This window comes from Plecotus auritus (assembly GCF_963455305.1).
Source record: "Plecotus auritus genome assembly, chromosome: 9".
NCBI lineage: Eukaryota > Metazoa > Chordata > Mammalia > Chiroptera > Vespertilionidae > Plecotus > Plecotus auritus.
Window position 1 is genome coordinate 122,956,863 of NC_137783.1, and position 27,542 is coordinate 122,984,404.

At 33.9% G+C, this 27,542-nt stretch overlaps 1 protein-coding gene across 1 annotated transcript in view; it reads right to left on the reverse strand.

The window, feature by feature from the left end:
* SOX6 (SRY-box transcription factor 6) overlaps window positions 1-27,542 on the reverse strand; it is a 386,487-nt gene that overhangs the window by 212,017 nt on the left and 146,928 nt on the right. Inside the window, exon 4 of the mRNA XM_080642731.1 lies at window positions 25,890-25,979. Within this exon, the coding sequence (XP_080498857.1) occupies window positions 25,890-25,979 (90 nt within the window). The remainder of the gene's footprint in view (window positions 1-25,889; window positions 25,980-27,542) is intronic.

The following is a 27,542-nucleotide window of genomic DNA, read 5'->3' on the forward strand; positions in this document are numbered from 1 at the left end:
AAACAACGCAAAAGTACTAGAAAGTGTTTTCATATACATTAGGTTTTTTGAGCCTTAAAACCATCTTTTAAGTAAGGCAGATGTTATTAAACACCATCACCAGTTCACACAAGAAGTAAAAAACAGAGAGGACACAAGACTAACCTAAAATACACAGCAGAATTTAAACATTTAAACCCTAATTTCAATCCTATTTCCCTTTCCACTTAAAAACAGCCTATTCTTCTAGACTGATCTTGTGAGAATAAATTTTCTTATCTTGAAGTGTCACAGTTCTTATTAACATCAAACTAACAATGTGCTTATTTGCCCCAGCCTGAAGTCTCAGATTGACCCCAAAGACAAAACTGGAAGGAGAGGGTGTATGTGTGTGTGTGTGTGTGTGTGTGTGTGTCAGATATATATGTCCATCTCCAAATGTATTTCCCAATTGAAACATTGAAAAAAACAGTTGTTACAAAGCTCAGTGCATATCTGAGCTTTCTAGGGGGAAAATGAGAGGATTATTTAAAAACTTGCATTTTTCCCAATCAACACAGCTTATTTGTTCCCCATTATTTTCCATCACTTGCTCTACAACAATTAATCACATCTAAAAGTGAATTTTTAAAATTTTCTTATCTATTACAAATAACTCGAAATGTCTTTTTGTGGGTATGCTTATTTAAACATGCATAAACCCAGAAAATCAATATTGCAAAGAATTAAAAAAAATCAACTGATTCCAAATTAGGAAGCTGAAAGCTAGAAGCTGAAAGTGATATGCATGAGGCCATATAGTTAATTACTTATTGGCAGAGTTTGGACTAGAACCTAGAAGTCTTGATTCTCTGTTAAAAACTCCTTCTGCTGTAACATGCCACCTCTTTAAATCTACTTTAAATCTTTCAGAAGATAGTTTATTTGGGTAATCATTTTCCTCAATCCACTTATGAAGCAGCATGGATTCTTTACTTATTTTAGCATATTCTCAATTCCTCAAGTCTATTATGTAAGCTAACATGAAATACCAAATGACAGAAGCAATCAATAGAAAAATTTTTTAAGAAACACAACTTGTACATTGATACTAAGACTTTCACTCTGTTTTGTTTTGTTAATCCTCACACAAGGATATTTTTCCATCAATTTTTAGGGAGAGTGAAAGAGAGAGGGAAAGACAGAGACAAATATCCACATGAGAGGAACACATTGATTGGTTGCCTCCTGCACACGCCAACCAGGGCCTGGGCTGGGGAGGAGCCTTCAACCAAGGTACGTGCCCTTGACCAGAATGGAACATGGGACCCTTTGGTCCACAGACCAATGCTCTATCCACTGAGCTAAACCAGCTAGGGCTGGTTTCACTCTGGAACTTCAGCATATGACTTTTCATATGTGCTGGTTTACGAAAATTAATCATAGTTTAAACGATACTTTTGCAGAAATAGCAAGTCAGAATGTTTTATAGTGAAAACAGTTAAATGTAGACTTTGAAAGATTTCAGTGCCTGCCAGTAATCAATTTTAACAAAATATTATGGGCCACACGAATCTTTGCATTTCATTGTATTTGAAAACCCGAGTACTCCAAGTCATCATTTTCTTTAAGTAGGAGCAAGAGCTATAGAAACAACACTAGTCTAAGTTCCTCAGGAAACGAGGTGTCATAACAACAACAAAAAAGTGATAAAGAAAAATTAGTGGCATTTAGGGAGTGTAGGAAAGCAGAAATCCCAAAAGTTCTAAATATTTAACAGACAAAACATTCAAGATGAAGCCAGAAAAATGACAGATGTACACATATTTAGTAAGGGTTTGTTGTTTGTTAGCATACAGAAGCTACATAGTGAAAAGTTACTAGATCTGGACTCTAGTTTCAGTTTTGCTACCTTGTACAAGCAGCTCTCTGCCTCCATTTCCCCACCTGTAAAATGAGAGTGTTGGACTAGATCAGTGGTCGGCAAACTCATTAGTCAACAGAGCGGCAAACCGCGGCTCGTGAGCTGCGGTTTGCAGAACACTGGACTAGATCATCTATAAGGACACTCGAGTTCTGGGTTAAATACTAGCAATGTTCCTTGAGTGTAGACTCTCAGCAATTTTAAGATTTTTATGAAAATCATTCAATCTTATCTATAGTTATAAAAATCATTACTGTTTATCTTGGTAGCATGAGAAAAAATCATCTATGTTACCAAAAACTATGAATAAATATAAACATATTGTATACATACACATATACTCATTAGGTTAATATTATATATTAATTTACAACTCAGCATTAACTTTTCAGATTTGATTTTTAAAAATCTTTATTCTTGAAAGTATTACAGGGGGGAAACAGGAGATATTTATAATACTATTAACAATAAGAAATATATTTTTAAAATATTACCTATGTCCCTTCAGATGAAATTTTTTAGTTAATTTTAAATTTAAACTTAACTGAATTTAAAAAATCTTTTTACCTTATAATATATGATATTATGTTAATATTAGTTTGTCCAGCAAAGTCACTAATTCACAAAATAAATGTTTATCTCTTTATGTTTACAAAAGAAAAAATTCTACTGGAATAAAAGCAGAATATATAAAGTCAACTTATATCATTCTGTAAATGAGGAAATATAATTGTTAATGTTTTTACCGTATTTATCACAGATTTACTTGTAAGTTCACTAAGTTTTGTTTGTATTTTAATAATAATCAGATTGAGGAAGCAGTGTGTTGACATGTTTAAGAGCATGGGCTCTGGAGCCAGATGGCCTAGTTTTAAATCTCAGCTCTACCACTTCCTAGGGCTGTAACTTTGATCTAATTTATCTCCTTTATAAAATTGGAATTGTAACTGGGTGCTGTACAGATCAAGTGGGTTATTACAAGTTAATACATGTGAAGTACTTAGGACAGAGCTTTTACATAATAAATACCCAATAAATATTTGTCATCATAGTCACATAATGTCTATGTTGAAATCCATTTTAGAATCAATGAAGAACAAAAGTTACATGACATAGAAATATTATGATACATTTTATTCCAAATGTTGAATAAAGTCCTAAAATTAAAAACACTTTCTTTGACTATAAAACATCACATTATTCCAACCTCCTGAAAATTGGAAATTCAGGCACTATAGATATCATTATCTCACTCCCCTAGTTAAACTCTTCAATGACTCTCCACTAATAAACTCTATTAGTTCCACTAATGGAACTTCCATAATAAAACCCTAAATGAAGGGAGAGAGCTTCAGAGTTGATGAATCATTCTTGTGCCAGGATGGTGGAGCACCCCTAACTACACAGGCACAGAAGTTCCTGCACTAGGGGCCTTCTAGACCTTTCCCTATGTACTTCTTTATCTGGCTCTTCATTCGATTCCTTCACAATACATCAGTAATTGTAAGTAAAGGGTTTTCTTCAGTTCCATGAGCTATTATAGCAGATAATCAAACCTGAGGAGGGGGTCTTGGGGAACCCCCAATTTTCAGCCAAGTTGGACAGAAGTGTGGGTAACATGGGGACCAACAACTTGTGAGTGGTGTCTGAAATGAGAGGCTGTCCTATGGGATTAATCTTTTAACCTGTGGGGCAGAAGTCTGTGTTAATGCTGGGTAGTTAGTGTCAGAAGTGAATTAAATTATAAAACACCCAACTTGATGTCCACTGAGAACTGGAGAATTGTTTGGTATGTAAAACTCACATTTTTGCTGTCAGATGCATTTTGAGAAAGTTTTTCTGTAGCAGAGTAAAAGAAGATGAAGTTAAAGAAAAAAAGAAGGGGCCTTTGGGGTCATCATAGGGACTTTGGTCTTTACTCAAATTAATATGGGGATCCATTAGAGGATTTTTGAGCAAAGAAGTGATGTAATTTAACTTATATTTTTAAAGTGTCAGTATAACTTCTGTGTGGCAAACAGACTTCATGGAGACAAAGGATATTAACTAAGAGGCTATTGCAATAATCCAGACAAGAGAGCTTGCTGACTTTGATCAAGGTAATGTCAGTGGCACATTTCAACAGGATAATTTGAGGAGAGTTAAATAAACAATTTACAAAGATGTATGACAAGGTTTAAGGAAAACAAGGGATAGTTTTAGGATGAAGCTGTTATTGTACCCAGGCCTGAAGGGTAGGAGGAGATATGATTCTTGGAACCTGGAGATTGGAGTTGTACAGTGAAGGTCATGAAAGTGTCAAAACCAACCTACAGCAATGTGGACAAGAAGGAGCGGATGGGAGGGAGAGGACATAAACCCCACTCTCCCCCAATTCTCCCCGGGTGCCTCTCATTGGTCAAAGCCAATTAGAAGTCAAAGAGGAAGGAAACTCCTACGCAATCCCTACCAGTTGGGCTCCCAGAATCCAGAGTGAGTGTGGAAGGCATAGAGCGGGGCAAATGGAAAGTATGTCCCCTAGTGAGGAATCAGGTTGATTTCAAGGTTTGTGACCTAAGCACCTAGAAAGACAGAGCTGCCGTTTACTGGATGGGAAAGAATTTAGGTGCAGTGCATTTGGGAAAGAAAACCAATGGTTCTGTTTTAGACATGTTAAATTTAAGTGTTTGAGTAGAATTGTGCATTAGAAAATTGTATATATCAATTAGGAACTCAAAAAATGGTCTGGAAATATAAATATTAAGCCTAGTAATCATGGATTTGAGATACTAGAGAAAATGTGATACTGATCTAGCAATGCAAATGATTCTCTTTCTCCTAGAGATAATCCTTTTATTTACTTTGAAGGGAAAAGAACAAATATAATATTTTAATCAGTTCATCTTTAGCATACTCTAAAGTATGAGCTGAAAAACTTGTTATAATTATCTGTGTATGCTGCTATAGACTGGAGCTCCTTACAGCGGGGACCATTTCTTAATCATCTTTGTATTCCCATTACCTAGCTATAAAAGCCTTTCAAAATGTTTAAGGGATGAGTGAATGAATAAAAATATAAATTAATGAAAACAGGGTTGGGATTTGTAAGGTGTTCCCCAAGGTGCTATCTGAAATACCACATTAATGAGAGAAAGTTTTGTTTTTGTAAAAAGAACCTCTTCCAGTTGACCGAGGACTCAGATATCCTCCCTCATTCTGTGACAGGAAGTCACAGAGGCCAATAGTCACACTTTAAACCAGGGATAGGGAATCTTTTTTTCTGCCAGGCCATTTGGATATTTATATCATCATTCTAGGGCCATCAACTTAAAAATTAGCCTGCTATATTTGGTCAAGCATTTCATTAACTCACCCCTGATGCCTTGGTGAGGGTAGACCAAGTGATTTCACGGGCCTTATATGGCCTGCAAGCTGGACGTTCCCCACCCCTGCTTTAAACAAAGGAGACTTAGGAAACTTTGAAAGCTCCTCTTGGTAGAGCAAAGAGTAAGTGCCATGGACAGTCTGAGAAAAGCCAGTGGTCTAGAACCAGATGATAACAAATCACGTGTGTCTCTTTGTTTCCCATGCCCCTAAGGCAGAGCCTGCTTTTCTTTTCTGATATTTATTATAATAAAGTTAGTGTTCATCATTTCAATACCCGTTTTCACACAATTACTACATGTGAGAAAATAACAATTTTTGCATGTTTTCAGATATATAAATTATATTATATAGCAGATATATAATTTTGTGTCTTTTTTCATTTGATATGAAATGTATAAATTCAAACGTGTTGATATATATATAGCTCTTATTTATTTTGACTGTTTATTTTAACATTTGTTATTATAAACAATACTACAGTGAACATTCTTGTACATGTGCAAGAGTTTCTTCATAGAGTATGTGCATCTTTAACTTTGATAGATAAGACTAAGGTATTCTCAGAGTAAGTGTGTAAACTTGTATTCCAGCTTCTCACACTTATTTTTTGTCAATCTGATGGGTGTAAAATTGTATTTTATTGTTGCTTTAATTTCCATTTCCCTGTTTTTCACGCATCCTCTTCTACGAATTGCCCATTTAATTTTGAACCAATGTTGATTCAACAAGCTATGTCTATTACATGTATTTTGGTTGTATATCAGTGACCAGGTCTATTCAAATACCTCCACACCAAAGTAAAAAAGCAGTAACTCTGAACAAGGGGATCCTGGATTTTCCTCCAGGAGCGAGAAAATTTAGTGGTGGTGACTTTCATATGAGTTTAGGATAGTAGAGGAAAATGTTAGATAGTGACTTAAATGCAAATGGTTCTCTTTCTCTGAGTTTAATTTACTTTGACAAGGGGGAATAAAAATTAACATTTTACTCCACTGTCCTTAGCATGTTTAATCTCTGTCTCTCTCCCAGCCTTTCCCTATGTGTGTTTTTGTCTCTCTCTGACATAAACTTACACACAAAATCTGTGTTAAATACAATGGAAAGTGCATACATAAAAATGTGTATTAAATACAATGCAAAAATGGCACTCAAAATAGGAAGCTGCCTCATTGACAGATTAATGAAAAATAAAAGGATCAATTTTCTCATCAGCCATCATTAAAGATAAGAAATTTTCAAGTAACTTAATATGCTTTATAATGCACACAGTATTCATGTAAGAAAAACATATTTTAATATAATTTCATCAGTTTTATACATAGGTTATGATTCATTTCAATATGGAAAGATTTTGATAGATCTTCCGCAGTGACAAAAAAACACTCTATTTATTGCAACAGTTAAAAATTATGAACACCAATTTCAAAACTAATTTCATGTAATAGAATTTTTCCATCAAAATCCTGTTTTAAGGAATCTCACTGAATTTGACATAATATTATTTCTTGGCTTCTTTAACATTTACTGTCAGATGTCTTGTTATAGATACTTGTAGATTCTACATTTCAACAGCATTAGAACTCTCCAAAAGGCTTAGCCTTTTAGGACTATTATAATATAGAGCAGTACTGTCCAATAGGGCTTTCTTTGATAATGGAAATGTTCTATATCGCTACTGTCTAATGTGGTAGCCAATAGCCACATCTTATCATAACCAATTGAAAATGGAGGCCTGGTGCATGAAATTTGTGCATGGGGGGTTCCCCTCAGCCCAGCCTGCACCCTCTCACAATCCAGGACCACTGGCTCCTAACTGCTCACCTGCCTGCCTGCCTGAATGCCCCTAACTGCCCCCCCTGCTGGCCTGGTCACCCCCAACTGCCCCCCCACCCGCCAGCCTGGTCGCCCCCAACTGCTCCCTCTGTGGCTTGTATGACTGAGGAGTTTAATTTTAATTTGAGTTATTTTAATTGTTTTGAATTAATTAAATAGCTACATGTGGTGGATTATTTCTGTATTAAACAGCACAAATTTAGTGTAATCTAGAGAAACTTCCCTTTTATCTAGCCATAAACATTGGTCTCTAACTGTACTAAGCAGATAATCAGTACTGGACAATCTCTGCTCTGGGGTTAGAGGTCACAACACTCCTTAGCACCATTAGTGATGACTTCTTTCTCTCCTCCTGTCACTACTGAATTACTGGGGTACCTTCTGTGTCTTATGTCCTGACTCTCATTTTTAGCAGAGCTTATATTTGACTCTAGTTATCTAACCTATAAGTGCTTGGATACCTGCCTTTATGTGCTTCATGCTCCTAACTTGTGTTCTTGGGCATGTCTGCTTGATCACTTAGGGCAGGGGTAGGGGAACATCTGGTCCAAGGGTCTTATAAGGCCCTTGAAATCATTTGGTCTGGCCCTGCCAAGGCATTACAGGTGAAATTAATAAATGTTTGACCAAATTCAGAAGGCTAATTTTTAAGTTCATAATTTTGTATGGCCTTTGAAGGATGTTATAAATATCCAAATGGCCCTTGACAGGAACAAGGTTCCTCACCCCTGACTTGGGGTAACCCAGTTCCTTCAATAACCATTATCTCGCTGCTCCTGTCTTGCCACTGTTGATTGATGACACTCTATTTTCCCCCAAAGAGATGCAATATTCACATCCCCATTCATGGGTTAGACAGATCTAAAGGTTCTGTCTAACTCATGGTTTCCAATACACTCCTAGGTCTGATTTCTCTTAGCTTTCCCCATAAGAAATGAAACTTTAAAAATTGTAAATGGCTTAAAATAATTTTGTGACTTAACCCTCAAAATAATAGTGTCCTCTGTTCACCCCCAAATTCAAAACACTCGTCAATCCATGAGTACCAGCTATTTCATTTGCCTGATGAGCAAAAGAGAACAAAGCTGATTTCTAAAATATTTTCAGGGCTACCAGAAAATTGTAGTATAAAATGACAAACTTTCAATCAAATAATTATAGATGTCAGTATGAGATATGGATTATAGGCCTAGTAGCAAGAGGTCATTGCAAGAGAAAGATGACAATCTTCTCATAACTATTTCTCATAGCTTTAAGTTAATAATTAACCACAGTATAATTTATTATTAAAATTCTATTCATGGCTCATAAGTTTTCACAAGAAACACAGAAATAATATATGCCGCTATGCTAGAAATGTAAGGCTCCCAATAATGTAGCCAGCATTCAGTGCTTCTGAAGTTTATATTCTCCAATTACTCTTACAACATTTCCATGACTCTGTTAACTGCCTAATATCCAGAGATGATTCAGTGTTATATTGCAGATTAGGTTATCCTAGAAAGCCAGAATAATATAAAAGAATCATTGATAGTGAATTAGAAAATCCAAAGTACACTAAAGGATAAGTAAGATCCTCAAACCTGAAAATTTTAAATTAATAGAAAAAAATTTTTTAAGTTTATTTTTATTGATTTCAGAGAGGTAGGGAGAGGGAGAGATAGAAATATCAATGATGAGAGAGAATCACTGATTGGCTGCCTCCTGTATGCCCCCTACTGGAGATCAAGCCCACAACCTGGACATGTGCCCTGACCAGGAATCGAACCTTGACCTCCTGGTTCATAGGTCAATGCTCAACCACTGAGCCACGCCAGTTGGGTGAAAAGAAAAAATTTACAGCAAAGGAATTTGAAAAGAAAAACTATAGGTACTAAATAAGTGAAAAAGACCACACAAATCTCAAATAAAAGTAAATTTCACAGTTGAGTCTATGGCATATTATCATACAGAGAATGTTAATCACTTTTTGTTCTTTGTTTGTTTGCTCTTCTGTTTGTTTAGCTCAAATAGTAGGACTTGGGAAACACATGAGGAAATGTGTCCCAATAAGGACCAGAACAGATGTTAGCATGTCTTGGTGGATAGAGCATGAAGTTCAGCACCATTTAGTCCTCAATTCAAATCCTGGATTGGCCATTATTATGTTGGTGCCTTAAGAAACTTATTTTTTTTTCCTGAGCCTCTGTTTCCTCCTTTGCAAAAGGAGAATAATGATGCCCACTTCATGGCATTTGGTTTGAGGATTAAGTGAGATAAAATATACAAAAGCACTGTGACACACGGTATTTGCCCAATAAATGTTAGTTCTTGCTTTGTCAGCACCCTCCTTTCCTGCTTCTCTGTAAGTCTTTAAAAATGGGAATATCTCATGTCTGAGTGTTAGAAAATATGAAACTTGGTAAAAACCTGCACAGCCTAACACAATGATGGGCAAACAATAAGCACGCAAAAACAATTTGTGAATTGATTGAGATTCTACAAATACATTCCTTCTTGAAAGCAGAGGGATGGATGAGATGAATTCTAAAGATCCCTTCCTGGTTCTGAGATTAATGTTCTAGTAAGAAAGCTTTTCCAGTGTCAGCCACAATAAGAATCAGTTCATCATAAGCAGGGGGTGGGGAGGGGAGGAGAGAGGAAAAGAAAATGTTTTTCCGGTCCTACCTCTAGTGCAGGGGTGGGCAAACTTTTTGACTCGAGGGCCACAATGGGTTCTTAAACTGGACCAGAGGGCTGGAACAAAAGCATGGATGGAGTGTTTGTGTGAACTAATATAAATTCAAAGTAAAGGAGCGGAGGGGAGAGCAAGAGAACCGGATAGAACAGCCAGATCCGGCCCGCGGGCCGTAGTTTGCCCACGGCTGCTCTAGTGTCTCTTTATGAAATATAATATAGAGAATCTCCTCAGAGCCCCTCCTGGAATCTTAGGCAAATTCTTCTTTCTAGACTGAAAAAAAAAATTCTATTTCTTCCCAGTATTTAAAGTCATCTCATTCATCAGCTCTTACTCATCTGTTACTTGATCATTAATTCTGATTCCACCTAAAATAAACTCTAACACATGATAGCCATGGCTGAGAAATACAGTCAATTGCGAAGGTAAGAGAAGAGCCATCATGCTTAGAGACAAATGCCTATTGGCCAGAAAAATAAAAGAGTTCCTTTCAGTAACCAGTTAACAAGAAATTCAGGACTCTCTATGGATGTGAAGGCCTGTGTTTAAGCAAAACCACAGAATAGCCATGCCCATTTCATTTTCTTTAGCTTTCTTAATAAACTTCTATTTATGCTTCCTTGATGTTACCAACTTAAACTTTAGGGTCTCGGTAGGTTTCCCCACATTTCAGCATGGAAAAAATCCTAGCCATATAGATTTATGTAAAGCTCTCTTTGTCTACTTTACTGTCTCTTAAAATCTTATAACCCGAGCAGAACAACTGCAGTGGAGGTGGTTAACTAACTTGAGTAAAAATGTGTTTTTGAGTCCATATAAAACTAAAGTTTCTTCACAAATAGCTGTATAAGTTGGAAATTGCCATACATCCATTTCAAAGTAGTAAAAACCAAACTGTTTATTACATATATACATATAGATACACTTTGAAATTTAAAAATAAGTTTAAATCTTCATTTAAAAGGGATGATTATAAGCCAATTTTAGAAATGTCTTACATTTGTAAAGATCTGTAGATTCTTCTACAATCACTCCTCTATAAATAACCACACGTTTCTAACAAATCTTAAAATCAGACTGCTCTTAATAGAACACTGACATTTTTCTCCAATAATCTCTACTTGAGTCTATTTAAAAAGTTGGTCAAAGACAGGAGCCTGTGTAACATGTATGGTTTTGATTCCATCTATACTCCTGCCCTAATTCTTGTGGCTTGGACCCAGTCCAGATGCTCTGCCTTATTCTGTGGTTTATATTTGTGCTCCCCTTTCCTGATTCATTGCATTCTCCTGATTGACAAACAGATTTAGACAGCAAAGCCAACAGTTACCTGCTTGTAACAGCTGCACTGTTGTAACAACAGTTACCTGCTTGTAACAGCTGCACTCCTAAGCCATGGTGAAGGTACCTCCCAGAGAGACTTCCTTTTCAGCTCAGGTGCATGCGTGTGCGTGTGCGTGTGCGTGTGCGTGTGCGTGTGCGTGTGCGTGTGCGTGTGTGTGTGTGTGTGTGTGTGTGTGTGTGTGTTTTGGGAACCAGGGTGAGGTGGGTGGGTGTATGCTTGCTTTTGTGTTTTGGTTGTTTGATTTTTTACCATTTGGAAGTCTTTATTGTTCACCAAGATATTCAGTAACTTTGTTTTACTCATGATTTATAAATTTTATAAACTAAAGTTTAGATTCTTATTTTTTCCTCTCCACAAATTAAATAGTAACGCAATGGATTTTTAACTTTCTAAGCTGATATGCCTTTTAACTGAATTTAGAATAGTCATAAAAAAGAGGGTCACTTCTTTACTTTTTACTGATTTAATGTGAAGCACATTACTGCTTCATTGGTAGATTAAAATATTAGAGTAGAAGTAATAAACTATTATTATATTTTCACTAGTTTGCCTCATAATGTCAACTGAAGTATGTGAGCTGTATCAACCTCGTTACAATACAAGCTACCATCTTACACACTGCAAACAATTGCAACTCTCTCAACACATCAGAATAAGAGACTTTTCATTTTAAAATTCCTGTGGAAATCAAATGTATTTTAAGTATCAGCTCTGATTATTTAATCAGACAACTTGCATTTTGCCCTGGCTAATTTTGAAGACTGATAATATTTTACTCATAAAAATAATTGCGCACCTGTTGTGATGGAAGCCTAGTTAAACAAATGTTAATAGGAATGTAACTCTTTGCGTTAAGCATAAGAACACAAGTCTCTCATTACTATTACACGAAAACATATTTTTAAAGCCATGGAATAGATCTCGTTTTAAATCTCATCTCTTCCATGGCCCTAGAGAGGTATTTAAGAGTATTATTGAAACATGCATAACAAATAGTTGCATATTAACTTGAAAGGGAACACCGCATGAGGTCCTCCTTCCATTGAATGCCAGTTTCTTCTGCCTTATTCTTCTCCCTGTCCAAACCACTTTAATGATACTGAATCATTTCTGTGAAACAAGTACTTTTCTTCCTAGCTTATGATCAAAGGAGAAAACAAAACGGAGGCCTACAAAGCTGTACCCTCTTGCGCCCTCCTTATTTTCTGACGCTTCCAGCATTCGAGATCTTTCCCGGTACCCCAATTCCCTGAGCTGTAAAAATGCCAGGCACTCGTGGAGGAGACAGACCCAGACCTTTCCTCTGTGGCTTTTACCATTCTCTACAGACTTTCTAAGAGCTACCAGCTTGTGTCTACTCAGTTCATTTCCAGGTGTAATCAACTCCTAAGTCCTGAAAAGAGGCTTGAGGAAAAGCAATCTGCCTGAAGTTAAACTAGCTAAATTCTGAGCCCAGTTCTACACGTCTCATTGCCTTCGATAAGACTGTAGCCAGGCAATTGGCCCAGCCTCTTCAAGATTATATTTAAAAGGCAATTTTATTCAAAATTATCTAAACTTTTGAACCCTATCCTTTACAATGTTGAGTTCATTCTAATTTTCTTTTGGCTAGTGCAATACAAGTTTACAAGCAGAGTTAAAAAAAAGTGTGTATTTTTAAGTGACCTAAATTCTCTGTAGTTTTCTTTTTCAATAGTTTAATGCAGACATTGGGATTGAAGAGGAATCACAAATAAACAGAATAATTGCATCAAATTTCCTCAGTGCATTAAATATGCACTCAGTAGTAATTACCAACAGTAGCAATACATTTAAAATGTAGAGAATAATGTACAATTTATGCCTATTTCAAGAGTCTTATTCATAAAAACACCATTTGGATGAAAATACACATTTTATTAAGTGGTTAGCCTTACTTTTTTTTTAATTCAGACAAATGACCTAAACAGTAAGTGTGTGGGAGGTCTAGTACTATGGGCCAGTTCTTAATGTGACATACATGCCCCATGAGAATTTGGTCAAGCGCTGACTATAGAGTAATGAAATACCTAGGGCACACCCTGGCACCTAGGCTGCTAGTCACAGAACATTCCTGGGTCTATAAATAGTACAGGGATTAATTACTATCCCACACATTTTTCATCCAAGTATCAACTGTATATAAATATGATCACAAAGGTGTATATTTGAACCATATACATTTATTCAAACAAAAAAGACTAAAGTGAAATAGAGCAAATTAATAATAATGGTACATAAAATGTTTAAATATTTTTCATACTATTTTAATTTTACTAAATTTTGTATAACTTCTAATTATAAAATAATAAATGCACAGGTATTAAATTCTCATATATCATAAATATTACAATAAAAAATTCATAGCAACTGTATGTTGCATGTGAGAATTCCATTTTAACAGCAACACTTCTAAGTCTTATCTACCACTATAATAAAATGCCCCAACCAAAATTATACAGAAAATCTCTTAAAGTGTTTTTGAAAAGCTCATTTGACTTGTACATAAATAAGATGATTTAATAATATTATAAGGACTTAGGAGGCACATGAGAGCTAAACTATCTGTGATAAAAAGATGAGAATGAAGCTGAGTAGGCCAGTATTCACCAGGCCTAGCTTAAATGAAAAATATAAGCTAATTATAAAAAAATTAAGCATCATTTTTGGTTGAGCATGGGTGACAATACTGATTTCCTGGACTGCTGGAACTTGTGATCAATGTTATACATATCTAATCATTTCCAATGAAATCATTTGTGCTTTAAGAGGTAATGAATTGTTCAAGGTCCCTATGGCATATAACAAAATGCTCTTGTTTCCATATACCTACTGGCAAACTACTATTTACTGAGGACCTATTTTGTCAGTCACTTTACAATCACTGACAATAATCCTGAAATGCATGTCCCCCCACCACCACCCATTTTACAGGTTATAAAGCTGAAAGTAAAATTGGTTAAATAAGTTGCTCAGTTTATGCCATGGTTCAAACCCACATCCGATCAAGTCTACACACCATGTCTAATATGCTGCAACTCCAGTTCTAGGGAACAAACCAACTACCTTCTTTAAGCCAGTAACTCTATTCAGGGTCTTCATAGAATCGTCTCTTAAATGTGACTAATTTGCTTTGTAGTTATTAATGATGAGTTAATTTATTATCAAGATAATTACGTGCTAATCTATTTTAAGATTCTGGTTCAGTGGTTCTCAAAGTGTGGTTCATGGACCTCTGGAAGCCCCAGGGAACTCTCCAAGGTGTCTGTGAGGTCAACATTGTTTTCATAATGTTTCTAAGGCATTAGCTGCATGTTACAGTGTTGACATTTGCACTGATGAATTAAAGGCAAGCAGCCCTATCGTTTCAAGAGAAACAACTAACAGTATGGGTTAAAATAATATAATTTGAAATTTTAAGGGAAAATTAGAATTTTGGAAAACTTCTGCCTTCATGAGCATGACAGTTGTGCAACACTTAAAAGCTTTTTCTGATAAGATAGGCGGTGATAGCAATAAATGTAATTATTTGATGCTTATAATGAAAGGTGCCAACATAAGATCTGCATAACTCAGTAAACTATAAAGTACAAAATTTAAAAATCAGCCCCTGTCCCATACTCTTCATTTCATACTGCATAGTCAGCCTCTGTTAACAGTTTATTAAAATACCCTTCTAACAAATTTCTGCATATGTATAATTTTCTATACAAATGGGAATACATATATATACATACTAATTATATATATATGTATACATATATACATATATATATATATTCTCCTCAGTTTTACTCTTAATAGCTCCAAGATGTTACTCTTCTTAAATCAACCAATAACTCGGGTAATATGAAGAAGCTATGAAAAAAGTCTCCAAATCAGTGACCCCATTTCTACCAACATAACAAATGTAGAGTAACTCAGACTTAAGTTTATGTCCTGTGAGGTATTTTCACTTAACACTCAGTTTTGCTTATTCCTTTATTGAGATAAGATGCTACTAAAAATGGGACTAAATACCACCCAAAATATTGTAAAATCAGAATTCCAAGTTATAGGAGAAATTCCTTTCAGTTTGCCCAAACACATTTCACTTCCAGATTCCTATTGTTCTGCTGTCACCTGTCATCTCTTATTTCACTATGGGTCATATTCCAATCTACATGTGGGGACGGATAGATGGATGGATGGATGGATCTATACATGGATGTTAAAGACTATTTTCAATTCTGGGTTTGTACACTAATACTGAAATAAAAATAGTTTGTATTCAAAGAATATGAGCTACTTTGATAGAGAAAAGTTCCACCAGCAGCCTAAATCTAACACACATCATTAAAGCTCCAGTATTATGTTTTCAATAATTCTACACAGGAGGATTACAGATGTCCTGCTAGCTACCATTTCCTGGTAAGCAATCGGAATGGCTTCCAGGAAATTGCTAATGACCTTCATTTTACTTAAAATCTAGGCTGCAATTAGTAATAGTTTTTCTTCTCTGTGCTGGTGACAATGTTTATTTTCATCACAGCAATCAGCAAGAAAAAAAAGTAAAATGTCTTGTTTTTGAATTATGTCAAAATGAATTCACTTTTATTCTGATATGTCACCAAATAGACTAATACATATTTAATGTAATCGTAATTGTGTAAGAATACTTTGGATCCTTTTTACTTCTGCCCGATTTTGCCTCCTTTGCCATTCTAGGCTGCAGCTATTGCTAAAATTAGCATTTTAAAAATGAAATCAATAGGAATGTTTTATAATTGGTGACTATGCATTTAAGAATAATTAAAACTTTTGAAAGAAGACATGATTTTTAAAAAATGAAAGAAGACATGATTTTAAAGTGAAGTTTTATGTTTTTAATTATAATAATTAACTATTTAAAAAGAAGTTTCAGAGTCTTATTCAATGAACTTAAGATATGATTATGTGGTCAATGTAATAATAACAAAGAACAATTTTAGTCAGTGTTACATTTATAACTAGAACCTGCTATTAAATGTCAGTATTTTCTTTTATGTAAACATTGATTTCACTAATTAGATCCAACTGATCTTTTTCCCAACATATCGATTTCTTTTAATCCCAACAGTTAACAATGATTCTAATGTATCATAATACTTTAGACCTTAATCATATAGTAATTTTTGCCAGTAGCTTTTGTTTGAATTTTAATTAAGAAGACCTTGTATCTCCAAACCCAAGTTGTGGGGGGAGGGTTAATTGCTTGTATGTATATCATACGGACTTCAAAAGAAGTAAAAGATGTTTATAATGGAGAGTACAAAGGAGAGCTTTGAAACGTCTACAGTCATGCAAACTGGTATAATTTAAAAACTATGGGTGTTGCTGTGTTGTAATGCATGTTATTTATAAAACTAGTTGCAGTGTGCACTTATTGTTAGCAAAATGAGTTCATGGGCTTTGCAATCATTACTCACTATTGGTTAGAAGACAACCAAAAATTTCATGAAATGGGCTAACCATGCTATTTGGGGAGAATTTTATTTCCACCTTAGCAATTTATTATGTGACTTAGAGCAGTAACTTTTCTGGACATTGGGGTTCCTATATTGAAAATAAGTTGGATTACATAATATGCAAAAGCCTTTCAAGTCTAATTTTTTGAATTTCTATGTTTCTAGATATTACTCTGAAGTTCTATAATTATACAGATTTATACAGAAAAATAGTGACAATACTACAATATTTCATACAAACAGGAAAGTAAGAAAATAACATGTACTCTCAATCTCTTTCACAAGCTGGTCTCTAGGGTAATACAGCATTTGTCTTAGAAATAATAATTTAAAATTTTCAGAATACATGAATTCTAAACATGGATAGATTACTGTTTCACCCATTTCCCTAATGAGACAGAAAGAATCACTAGGTATGTGAACTTTGCAGATTTTATTGGAGTTGAAAAGTGGCAGATGATTTGCTTCATAACATTTCCAGATTTTTTAAAGTTTCCTCAGATGAACAAATTGCTATAAATTTTAATGGAAATTCAAGAAAAACTCATTTATAAATGAGTATGTAAAGTGTACAGTCACAGCTCTTAGAAAGCCACTCTGATCCTTCTGTGATTGCCTATGCCAGAAAACAGCAGTAACTCTGATTTACTTTTCCTAAAAAATTAGTATTCTATAGGAAGGGCGATATACGGAATAAGCAAGCAGAGTACTTAGATACAATTTAAGGCCCTGACTATAGGAGTGAATAAACTGGGGGAGAGAATTGGCATTTAAGATAGTAACTTGTGACTCAGACCATTAATTCCTTGGGAATGCTGTTGGATCCATTCTGACCCTTCGGTGATAACAGCACTGCTTAAGTTACTTTAAGAATAACCTACACTATTTGATCTTCAAAAGGTCTATCACGCACTGAAAAAAACCATGACTTTTGTGTTCCTGTGCTCTCATCCAAAGATTTATGTTTGCAATCAAAACTCAAAATGAAACCAGGCTCTCAGTGGCACACAGTAGCAATATTATAATAAATTCACATTTTAATGCAGTATTTATATCAAGCACAACTGTAATATGCTTGTACTATTTAATGCAACATAGTTCCAAATTTTACTTCTCTCAGTAACAACACTAATGAAGTAATAGGGAGCAATACTTAAAGTCTTTAATAGTAAAGCATGTCAGTAGCATTAGACTCTGCAACCAACCTCTCAGACATAATAGTTGAATAAATACATAAGTAATTGTGTTTCGACAGTGGCTTTGAAAGACACTGGGAATCATTTGTCGAATTTTCCATTTAAAAGCATTTGTTCAATCACTTTTTGTTCCAGTCAGGAACTGCCATTTTTCTAAGCTGAGGAGAGTATACCTACAGCACATCTACCTTAATCGCTAAATGTAAATATTGAAATAATTCATCATAAATGACCAAGGAAGGAAAACACTATTTTCCTTATTTGGTTCACATCACATAATTATTTTTTTTTTTTGGCTCTCTTATCATCTGTGTGTTTGACAAACACTAGCACAAACAGTGTGTGCTAACTCAAACAACCAACATCACTGTTTCTCTGGCACACTGCCCAGGGAGGCGCCTTCACACCAAGGAGGAGATGCCAGCCACAGCATTGAGGGGCACGTGTGCAAAACAGGGAGGCTGGCTAAGATTCTCTTCTAGAAACCCCAGCAGGCTGGACCCATTTATGGAGACAGAGGATAAATCTTAAGGCTCTAAACATTATTTATATGCCACCCTTGCATTTAGAAATGTTTCATAACCATGACTATCCTGGCATTCTCACTCCTTTGGTACAATTCAAACAAACAAGTGGGTCATGCACCCTCCCAGCCTATCACTACTTCTGTTTTACCTTGGATCCTTCTTCCATATTGTTCCTCCCCCTTCTCTCCATTCATGTAGAGATCAAGATAAATACCACTATGGAAACTGCATTACCTGTACCCACTCCTGCTTTGCCATACTGCCTCACTTACACAGAAATGGGTAAACATGGAACTGTGTTCATTGTTTGTGTGTTGTGAGAGGGAGGAACAGTCCAGACCTGCCTTCCCCTGGTCCCCACCTCAGAATTCTAAGACTCTGAGGAATTTGAAAACTGCTCTGTATTGTATTAAACAGAAGCTTTGGAGGCCAGGATTCAACCCCTGTGTCTACAACTTTCTAAGTAACTCCTACATGCCACTTAATTTCTCTCAGTCTCCTTTTGTTCATACGTTAAATTAATTTTCCTCACTGGGCGTTTATAAGGATCAAATAAGATAATATAGCTGTTTTAGCACTTTGTTTCCTTTGAAAACAAAAAACATCTTTTAAAAGTACTTACTATATTATTTACAGGCAGAATATAGATAATATTTTAAAGATCAATCTTATAATTAAGAAAAGTATAATAAATACTAGTATTAATTTTGAAAGAACATTAGGAGGTCATGAAGACAACATCCCACCAGAGTACAAATATGCTCTACAAAATCCCTGTTTATAATTTTCCACAGCTAAATTGCCACTGATGTTATATTATTAAAGAATCCCTTCATCTATTCATTGAACAAAGAATTGTTGAACACCTATATTTGAGGCACGCTCTCTTGATGCAGTCCAACTCTATCAATGTCAGATAGCCATTAATTGTTTCTAAGTTCTTTTGTATATTGAGAACAATTTCCCTATTGTCTGAACCCCCTAAAACAACACAAAACCAACATTTAATTAATTTATTTATTTATTGTTGATATTATTACAGATATCCTGTCCTCTTTTTTCAACAGCACTTCAACCTGCTAACAGGTATTAGGCCAAACTTCCCTATTTTTATTATATCTACAGAACTCTTCACCATTCTAGACAAGACAATAGATCACTTAAAAATATGGCACCTCCCCCAAGAAGAAGAAAAAAAGAAGAAAAAAAGGGGGGACATTTGTAATACTTTCAACAATAAATATATGTTAAAAATATATGATACCCCAATTAGACCAAGGCACAGGTCTAACCATTTTATGCTATATTTCATTTAAATTCTTATAAAGTTATTTAGCAATACTTGTAATAAAGTTAATGTGATTTGAACATTGCTTTGAGATTACTGCTATTAAATTTGTGCCATTTGCAGCTCTCTGGACTCAATTAATGCTGCTACTGGAGAGACTAGCTATGGAAACATGGTGGGAGTGAGCAACAGGATTTTCTCTTAAATATTAGACAAGACTCAGATACAGACCCATTGAAAATCTATGATTCTGTATTTCTCAAACTCTAGCACTATTCCAACTCCCTCATATTGAGGGGTTTCCAAAATATTGTTTTACTTCATTTAGATAATAAGACTTTTATTTGGGCCCTAGCCAGTTTGGCTCAGTGGGTAAAGTGTCAGCCTGCAGACCAAAGGGTCCCAGGTTGGACCCCGGTCAAGGGCTTGTGTCTTGGTTGCAGGCTATCCTCTGCCAGGGCCGGGCCCTGTTCGGGGAGAGGGGAGGGGGGAGTGCAGGAGGAAACCAATCGATGTGTTTCTCTCACATTCACGTTTCTCTCTCTTTCCCTCTCTTTAAAACAAAACAAAACAATAAAACAACACAAAAACTTTTATTTGAAAGCATTGCTTTCTTAAGTAAAATCTAAAAAGGAAATTATTAATGTATTGTCTTTTAATATGTGGCAATAATAAGCACATTGCATTAAAGATCCATTTTTCAATACTGCTCTTATCCATTCTACTGTCTACACTTTAATTCTCCCTCTAGCACCTAATCCATCCCATAGAATTTTCTAGTGGTAGAGGTAAAGGCTATATTTTTGCCCTTCCCCAGCTTCATTACACTCTTGAATTAAAACGAATATGTAAAGTTAAGAATGACACATAAACATAATATCGGTTATAAAATAATATAAATATTGACTACTTAGAAAATAATGACTATGAAAATTTCAAATAAAGCTATTTCTGCAAACATAATTATGTCCAAAAGTGCCTTTGTTATTAAATTTAAAATGTTTAAAATAAAGAATTCAATTCAGGAATTAAATGGTATCAGAAAATAAACAAAAAAGGAAACACAAGGAAAATAAGAAAGGGAGAAATAGTAAATGGAAAAGCAAGAGTAAGTAGTTGGCATACTAGAAAGCTGAAGAATTTAAAAATAAATCTAAAAAGTGGATCCTTACCAGGGAGTGGGAAGAGGGGGATAAAAAGAAAAACCACTGGCAAGTAAAATTGAAAGATAAAACACACACACACACACACACACACACAGACACAAATATGCAAAGCTGAAAATGAGATATATAACAACAAATAAATAGAAAACTCAAAAAATAAGTGATACTGTATTTTTAAACAATACTAATATATATGAAAATCTCAATGAAATATACAATTTTCCAGGAATTATTTTCCTGACAAAACTGACTTTAAAAGAAGTAAAAAATGCAAAAATAAATAATTTCTAAAGAATACTCTAGGCCCAGATGTTTTATGATATATTGTTTCAGAATTTCAAGAAATAAGTAATTTTCATGTTATCTATTCAACGTTTTACATAGTCTAGAAAAAGAGGAAAAGCTTTCTAATTCAACTTGAATACTGGTACTATAAATTAGTACAGATAAAGAAAAACAAAGATAGTACAGATAAAGAAAAACAAAAACTAATCTCATTTATGATTACAGATAGAAAATAACTACTATAATAGAAGCAAATAAAATTATGCAGTCCATTAAAACAACACTACACCATGACTAATCAAGGTTTATTTCATCAATAAATTTGAAAAACAAAAACCAATAAGATGAACCATAAAATAAAATGCAATTTCTCATAGAAACTCTTAATAAACTATGACTAAAATTTTTAATCATAAAGATTATCTTAAATCAATGGTCAATATAATACTTAATGGTGAAATATTAAAAGCAATTCCATCATTTAAAATCTACACAAAATGCCTGTTATCACCTGCATTACTTAGTATTATCCTGACATTCTAAGCAGTGTAATAAGAGAATGGGTGAAAAAAAAAAGGGAACATATAAGATAAAACATGTCAGCTGAAATATTAGTAGAACTAGTAAGTTTTATTAAAAAAGAAAATTATAAACTGAACCAGCAAAATTCACTAAAATCCCTAAATATAATAACAAAAAGAAAATAGAATGAAGACTATCTCATCACAAACACAAGCAAAAAAATTAACTTTTATAAAGAAAATATCAGCAGAAATGTACAGAATCTATCTTTTAAAAAAAATTGTTGAGGGGCATAAAACAGTTAAGTAAATGATTCTGAATGGAAAGATTCAATACCATAAAGGTGTCAGCTTACCTCATAGTTTTATTTAAATACAATCTTTTAAGATATCACTCTGGAATTTCAATTAACAATTTATAATTATACATCTAAAATAAATTTTAGAGAAGTATGCAAACACCTTAAAGAACAATTCTGAATGTGATCTTGTAATACTGCCCACACTTTAAGATACTGTAAAGCTACAGTTACTAATACAGCAGAATACTAACAAAAGTTTAAATAGAAAAAATCAATGGGAATAGAACAAAAAAACTGAGAAATGGTTTCAAATATGCAATTAGTATGCAGTAAAAGATGTTATTTCAAGTCAGAAGTGATGAGTTATTTAAATAAATGATACAGAAATATTTGGTTAACTGCCTGAGAAAGAAGATTAAGTTGTACCTCTCTATGAAATTATACATCAAAATACATTCCAGAGGAATTAAAGAGTTAAATGTATAGTAATACAAAAAACTAAAAGAAAATATACAAAATATTTTATCTAATCTCAAAGTGGGTGAAGCCATTCTAAACAAACGCCCAACAATAACAAAAAAACTTTAAAAAAGGGAGGGAAAAATTTTACAACAAACCGTAAAGAAAATAACAAAATATAACATTTATTACAGATAAAGACTAACACCATTAAAATATACAGGGTGGGGCAGAAGTAAGTTTACAGTTGTGAGCACACAAAACTGTTTATTCTTGTATTGTTGTGTATCAATTATTGTATTGTTTTCCATATAAACTTCTGTAAATCTAATTTTGCCCCACCCTGTACATTAAGAGTTACAAAACCACAATAACTAGACAAATCCTTTAAAGGAAAATGGGCACACAACATAAATAGGCAATTCACAAATGAAGAGATATTTAATATAAATAAATGTATGTAAAACTCTTCAGTCTCAATGATAAAGCAATTCAAAATAATTCAGCAATAATATGTTCTTTTCTTCTATCAAACTGGCAAGAACTTTTTAGTTAATAAAACTGTTATTGAGGGCAAGGAAAAAATACTTGCAGACACTGCTAGTGAGAGCACAGAATACTATATCCTTTCTGAAGGGCAGTGAGGCAATATATAGCAAAAGCCTTTAAAGAAAGATCAACCCTTTGGCCAAGAATTTCACTGTTTAGTAATATATTCATTCCCAGAAAATAGCCACTAGTTAGTACTGAAAAATATTAAAAAGTTATCCAAGTTCGCCCTAACCGGTTTGGCTCAGTGGATAGAGCGAATAGAGCATCGGCCTGCGGACTGAAGGGTCCCAGGTTTGATTCGGGTCAAGGGCACATGCCCAGGTTGTGGGCACATCCCCAGTAGGAGGTGTGCAGGAGGCAGCTGATTGATGTTTCTAACTCTATCCCTCTCCCTTCCTCTCTGTAAAAAATCGATAAAAATATATATTTTTTTAAAAAGTTATCCAAGTTCAAGGTTTTCTTTATAATGACAAATGATAAAAACAACTGAAATACTGAATAAAAGACTCAGTTAAATTCTGAGAACCCCACTTTATGCAATTTTTCTTGCAAAAAAAAAATGACCTAATCACAGGGAAATTCACAATATATCTTTAGGTGGGAAAGACAGACTACAAAAAAATAGTAAAAAGATTATTCTGATTTTAAGAAAAAAATTTAACATGAATATACATAAATTAAAATAGAAAGGATATACAATATAATACAGGTAGGATTAAAAGACAATTTTAATTTCTTTTGGGTTTCTATACTTTTTACAATAAGTATGTATAAATTTTATAATGAGAGAAAAATAGTGAGTTAGTAAAAATGCACAATGATTAAGATATATAAATACTGATAACCCACAATAGCATGTGTTCCTTGGAGATAGTATTCAGATCACTTTGACACTGCAGAATAATTATAGCTAATTTAGGTGGATAATAACTGGCCTGATCTCACCTAGACTAAAACTGTACATTGAGTTGTAGCAGTGATTGGATCACTCTATGAACACTACTTTAATTTTTTCATTTTTATTATAGTATTGTTATATTTTCTGTATAATTTTATGGTGACAAAATATGAGGATGTAAGAAGAGACCATTAAGTAGACTAAATCAAAATGAAAAATTTAATAAGAATCTTATCTTCTCTGCCCATAAAACTGAGAGTAGCACAGAAATGACAGTTCTCTTACCTCATATAGAATCCAGAAAAAAAAAAAAATGTTCAAGAATTTGAAAAGCCTACTTTTTTAAACGTGTTTCACTTTCGAGATTTATATATTTGGAACATCTGAGACTGGTACAATTTTTATATTTTAAATTCATAATTAGAATTAAAAATATAGTAAGATAGGAAGTGGGAGCAGGGGAGAGAAGATAACCTGATGCTTATAAACACGATGCTTAATCATAACATAATAAAATGTTAGCTTCCACATTACTGAGAGAAAGCAAGACGCCCATCACTCATGCTGGCAAAAGCTTGACTTTGCATAAACCATTTCCGTTCTCACTGTTATAAAACCAATGACTTTGGGAAGGGAAGAAAACACAGAATGGCGTGCAAAGTAGCACACACCATGTTATTGCAGCTGGATAAAGAATATGTCACTAATGACTCTCTTTCTACCCCTCAGTTATACGGTGAGGGTTTGTTTCCAAAATAGCAAGTGGCCTTCATAAGTAAAAAACAGAAGCAGTGAAATTCAAGATACTATTAAATTTCTACTTGGTTTTGATACTGCATTAGATAATGGAATGAGTTATTAATTATTCATTGGGAGATGACTTCCTTTTCTCTTCATTTGAGAAGAACATAAGATGTCTGAACCCTAGGCAATTTTCTATACTAAATTCAGAATAAAATTTTCATCAGATAGCTATTGCCAAATATTCATCTTAAATGAGGTATTTATTATCCATGACCAATAGGAAGATTCACCTGAAGCTGTTGGATAAATTCAGAAACCTAATCTAATAAACTTCCCAAATTGTTAGTGCAAGTGACAGTGATGCCAGTCTGTAAGGAACAACTTACAGAATTAATTAATGACTTAGGATTCTATTCATGATAGCAAAAATTAATAATACAGTACCTCATTTCCTTAAAGAAATCAACGGGAGAGTTAGGTTAGTTCTGTGATGTACTGATTGGGATTGTCCACTTCTTAACATGTAATAACATCAATCACATAACTTCAAAAATTAAGATATCCAACATCATCAGGGTAAGAGGTTATGAAATTTTAAATCCTGTGAAATCTGTTTTAAGATTAATCAACCTATCAACATATGGGCATGTTAATAATAACAATGATTAAAACTTACTCTCGTGAGTCCTTTCTTAAGTGCCAGGTGCAATGCTAAAAGCTTTACATGTATTAATTCTCTTAAGGAGCCTATGAGGTAGGTACTGTTATTAGCCCCATTTTAGATCCTAGGAATTCGAAACGGAGAAGACAGTGACTTGCCCAAAGTCAATTATCTAGTAAATGGCAGGGCCAGGATTTGAACCAGTAAACAGACCTCTGAACCCACCCATAAACCATTATGTATAGCACAGTCTATAAACTCTTTTTTTTTTATAGGTGGTACAGTTGACCCTTTTCGATAAAAAAATTCAAATTATTGATTTGGATTCATAAATAAAGCTATAATATTAGGACTTAAGAGGAACGACTAAAATTGTATTTAATTTAATTTTTTCATCATCTTTGATATAACATTTTTATGATAATACTTTTTAGTTAAGTAAATTAAAAATAATTTATCCTATCATATATATGTTATAGAATAATAAAAAGAGAGGTCAAAAATTTCATCCTGTAAACATTAAAAAGAATAAAAGTTCAAGGACATACTATACATTTACCTCTCATACATCAACAAATATTAGAAGTAAGAAATTAATGTTAGGGTACAGAAGATCAGAAAATGTATTGTTATACAAAAATAACATCTCCACATTGATTTATTTGATATGTTATATATTGTACCTTTAATTTCTCCAAGAAGTTCACTGGTATTTAGTCTTTCCATTTTTTCCTTCCAATCTTTTGATAGTAGTTTTTCCATGCAGGAGGAATCTGTTAAAATAAAAAAAGTAAGGATTCAAAATATTACATATATTTTTTATTTTATAAGTATTAAAAGATTATAAATCCAGAAAGCTAGTTTATGAAGAAACTCTATCACTTAAAAATGATCAAAGCTATTTTTTGTTGTTGTTTTAACCTTAGGATATAAACAATTATATTACTGTATTATAAAATAACACAACTAATTTTTTACCAGATTATTTAAACTATTCCCAAGAAAAAATATCATGCTCAATAAACTTGTATTGGTATTATAATTATAATTCTATCAATATTCAGTCAGCATTCAGCATTTCTTAGACTGACAGGACAGAAAAGGGGGCTCTTTCCTACAGGTTTAAGTTTAGAGAATATTCCTTTTAATCCAGGTGATTATGTTTTAATTCCAAGCAAAATCCATGTACTATTCACGGAAGAATGACAATTTTTCAAGGGAGAAAAGATCAATCAACCTGTAACCACATGTTCTTAAAAACAAAAAATACAGCAAATTTCATAAAATACCCATTTATAGCAAAATATAAAGAAAATAAAGTCAAGATCATGAAAACTGCTACTGCAGTTCTCTTGTATAAAAAGAGATGTATATTCTCTTCAAGAAAATACTTCTTTAAGCATGTTGCCCTGCTGCATTTCTAAGTAGCACACAAGATTACAGGGAGTGATTACACTTGTTTCTATAAAGATTCATAAAGGTTACAGAAACTTAAACCAGAATACTCTAATAATTAGCACATTTCCCTCAATGCGTTCTTTTATCTCTATATTCAGATGGATCTGCAACTGAAGCTACTGCTTACAACTATATACATGTATCTTTTGAGCCTCAGATCTTAACAAATAGGACATATTTCCAAAAGAGAATGCAGACTTAAATACTAAACCCTTCGTGTGAAGCATACTCCCATTAAACTTTAACATTCCAAGTGTCAAATTCTGATAACTTCTTTTTAAATTATATTTAAATTGTTACTCTGTATCCAAATGCTTCTCCTCTCCCTATCAGTACCTTTCTCTTTAGCATTTTTTCCTTTTTTTTTTTTTTCTTCCAACTTCTAAATCCTCCTTGAATTTTTCAGAATGACAGTAAGGTCAAGATGGATCTAAAGGGTTTTAGAAACTAGATAAGCTTTAGAAAAAGACCCCGAGCCTGGGGTTAGAGATGAGAAGACTACTGCACGATTAGAAAGTATTGGCGAAAACAATTAACATTTGTCCATGACATGATCAATCAGTCAAGGAATGGATGGAATCCAGATCAGTGTATCCTGAAATGGCTGATGAAGAACAACCGTACTAGCTCGCTATCACAGACGCTGAAGTTCTTTCTAAATAGAAGCCAGCTTGATTCTATTAAGAGAAAGCTCCCTGCCCCTTCCTTTATTTCTTCCCCTCTTTACTTCCTTCCCTTTTTCTTTCCATTCTTTCCTATGAAAGTTTTCTTAGGCTTCTACGAGTGACCTACCACTGTGATTAAAAACTGGATTCTGAATGACCTCCCAATAGGGCCTACATGCATACCCATATGTGCAGTCTGTATTTAATTTCCAA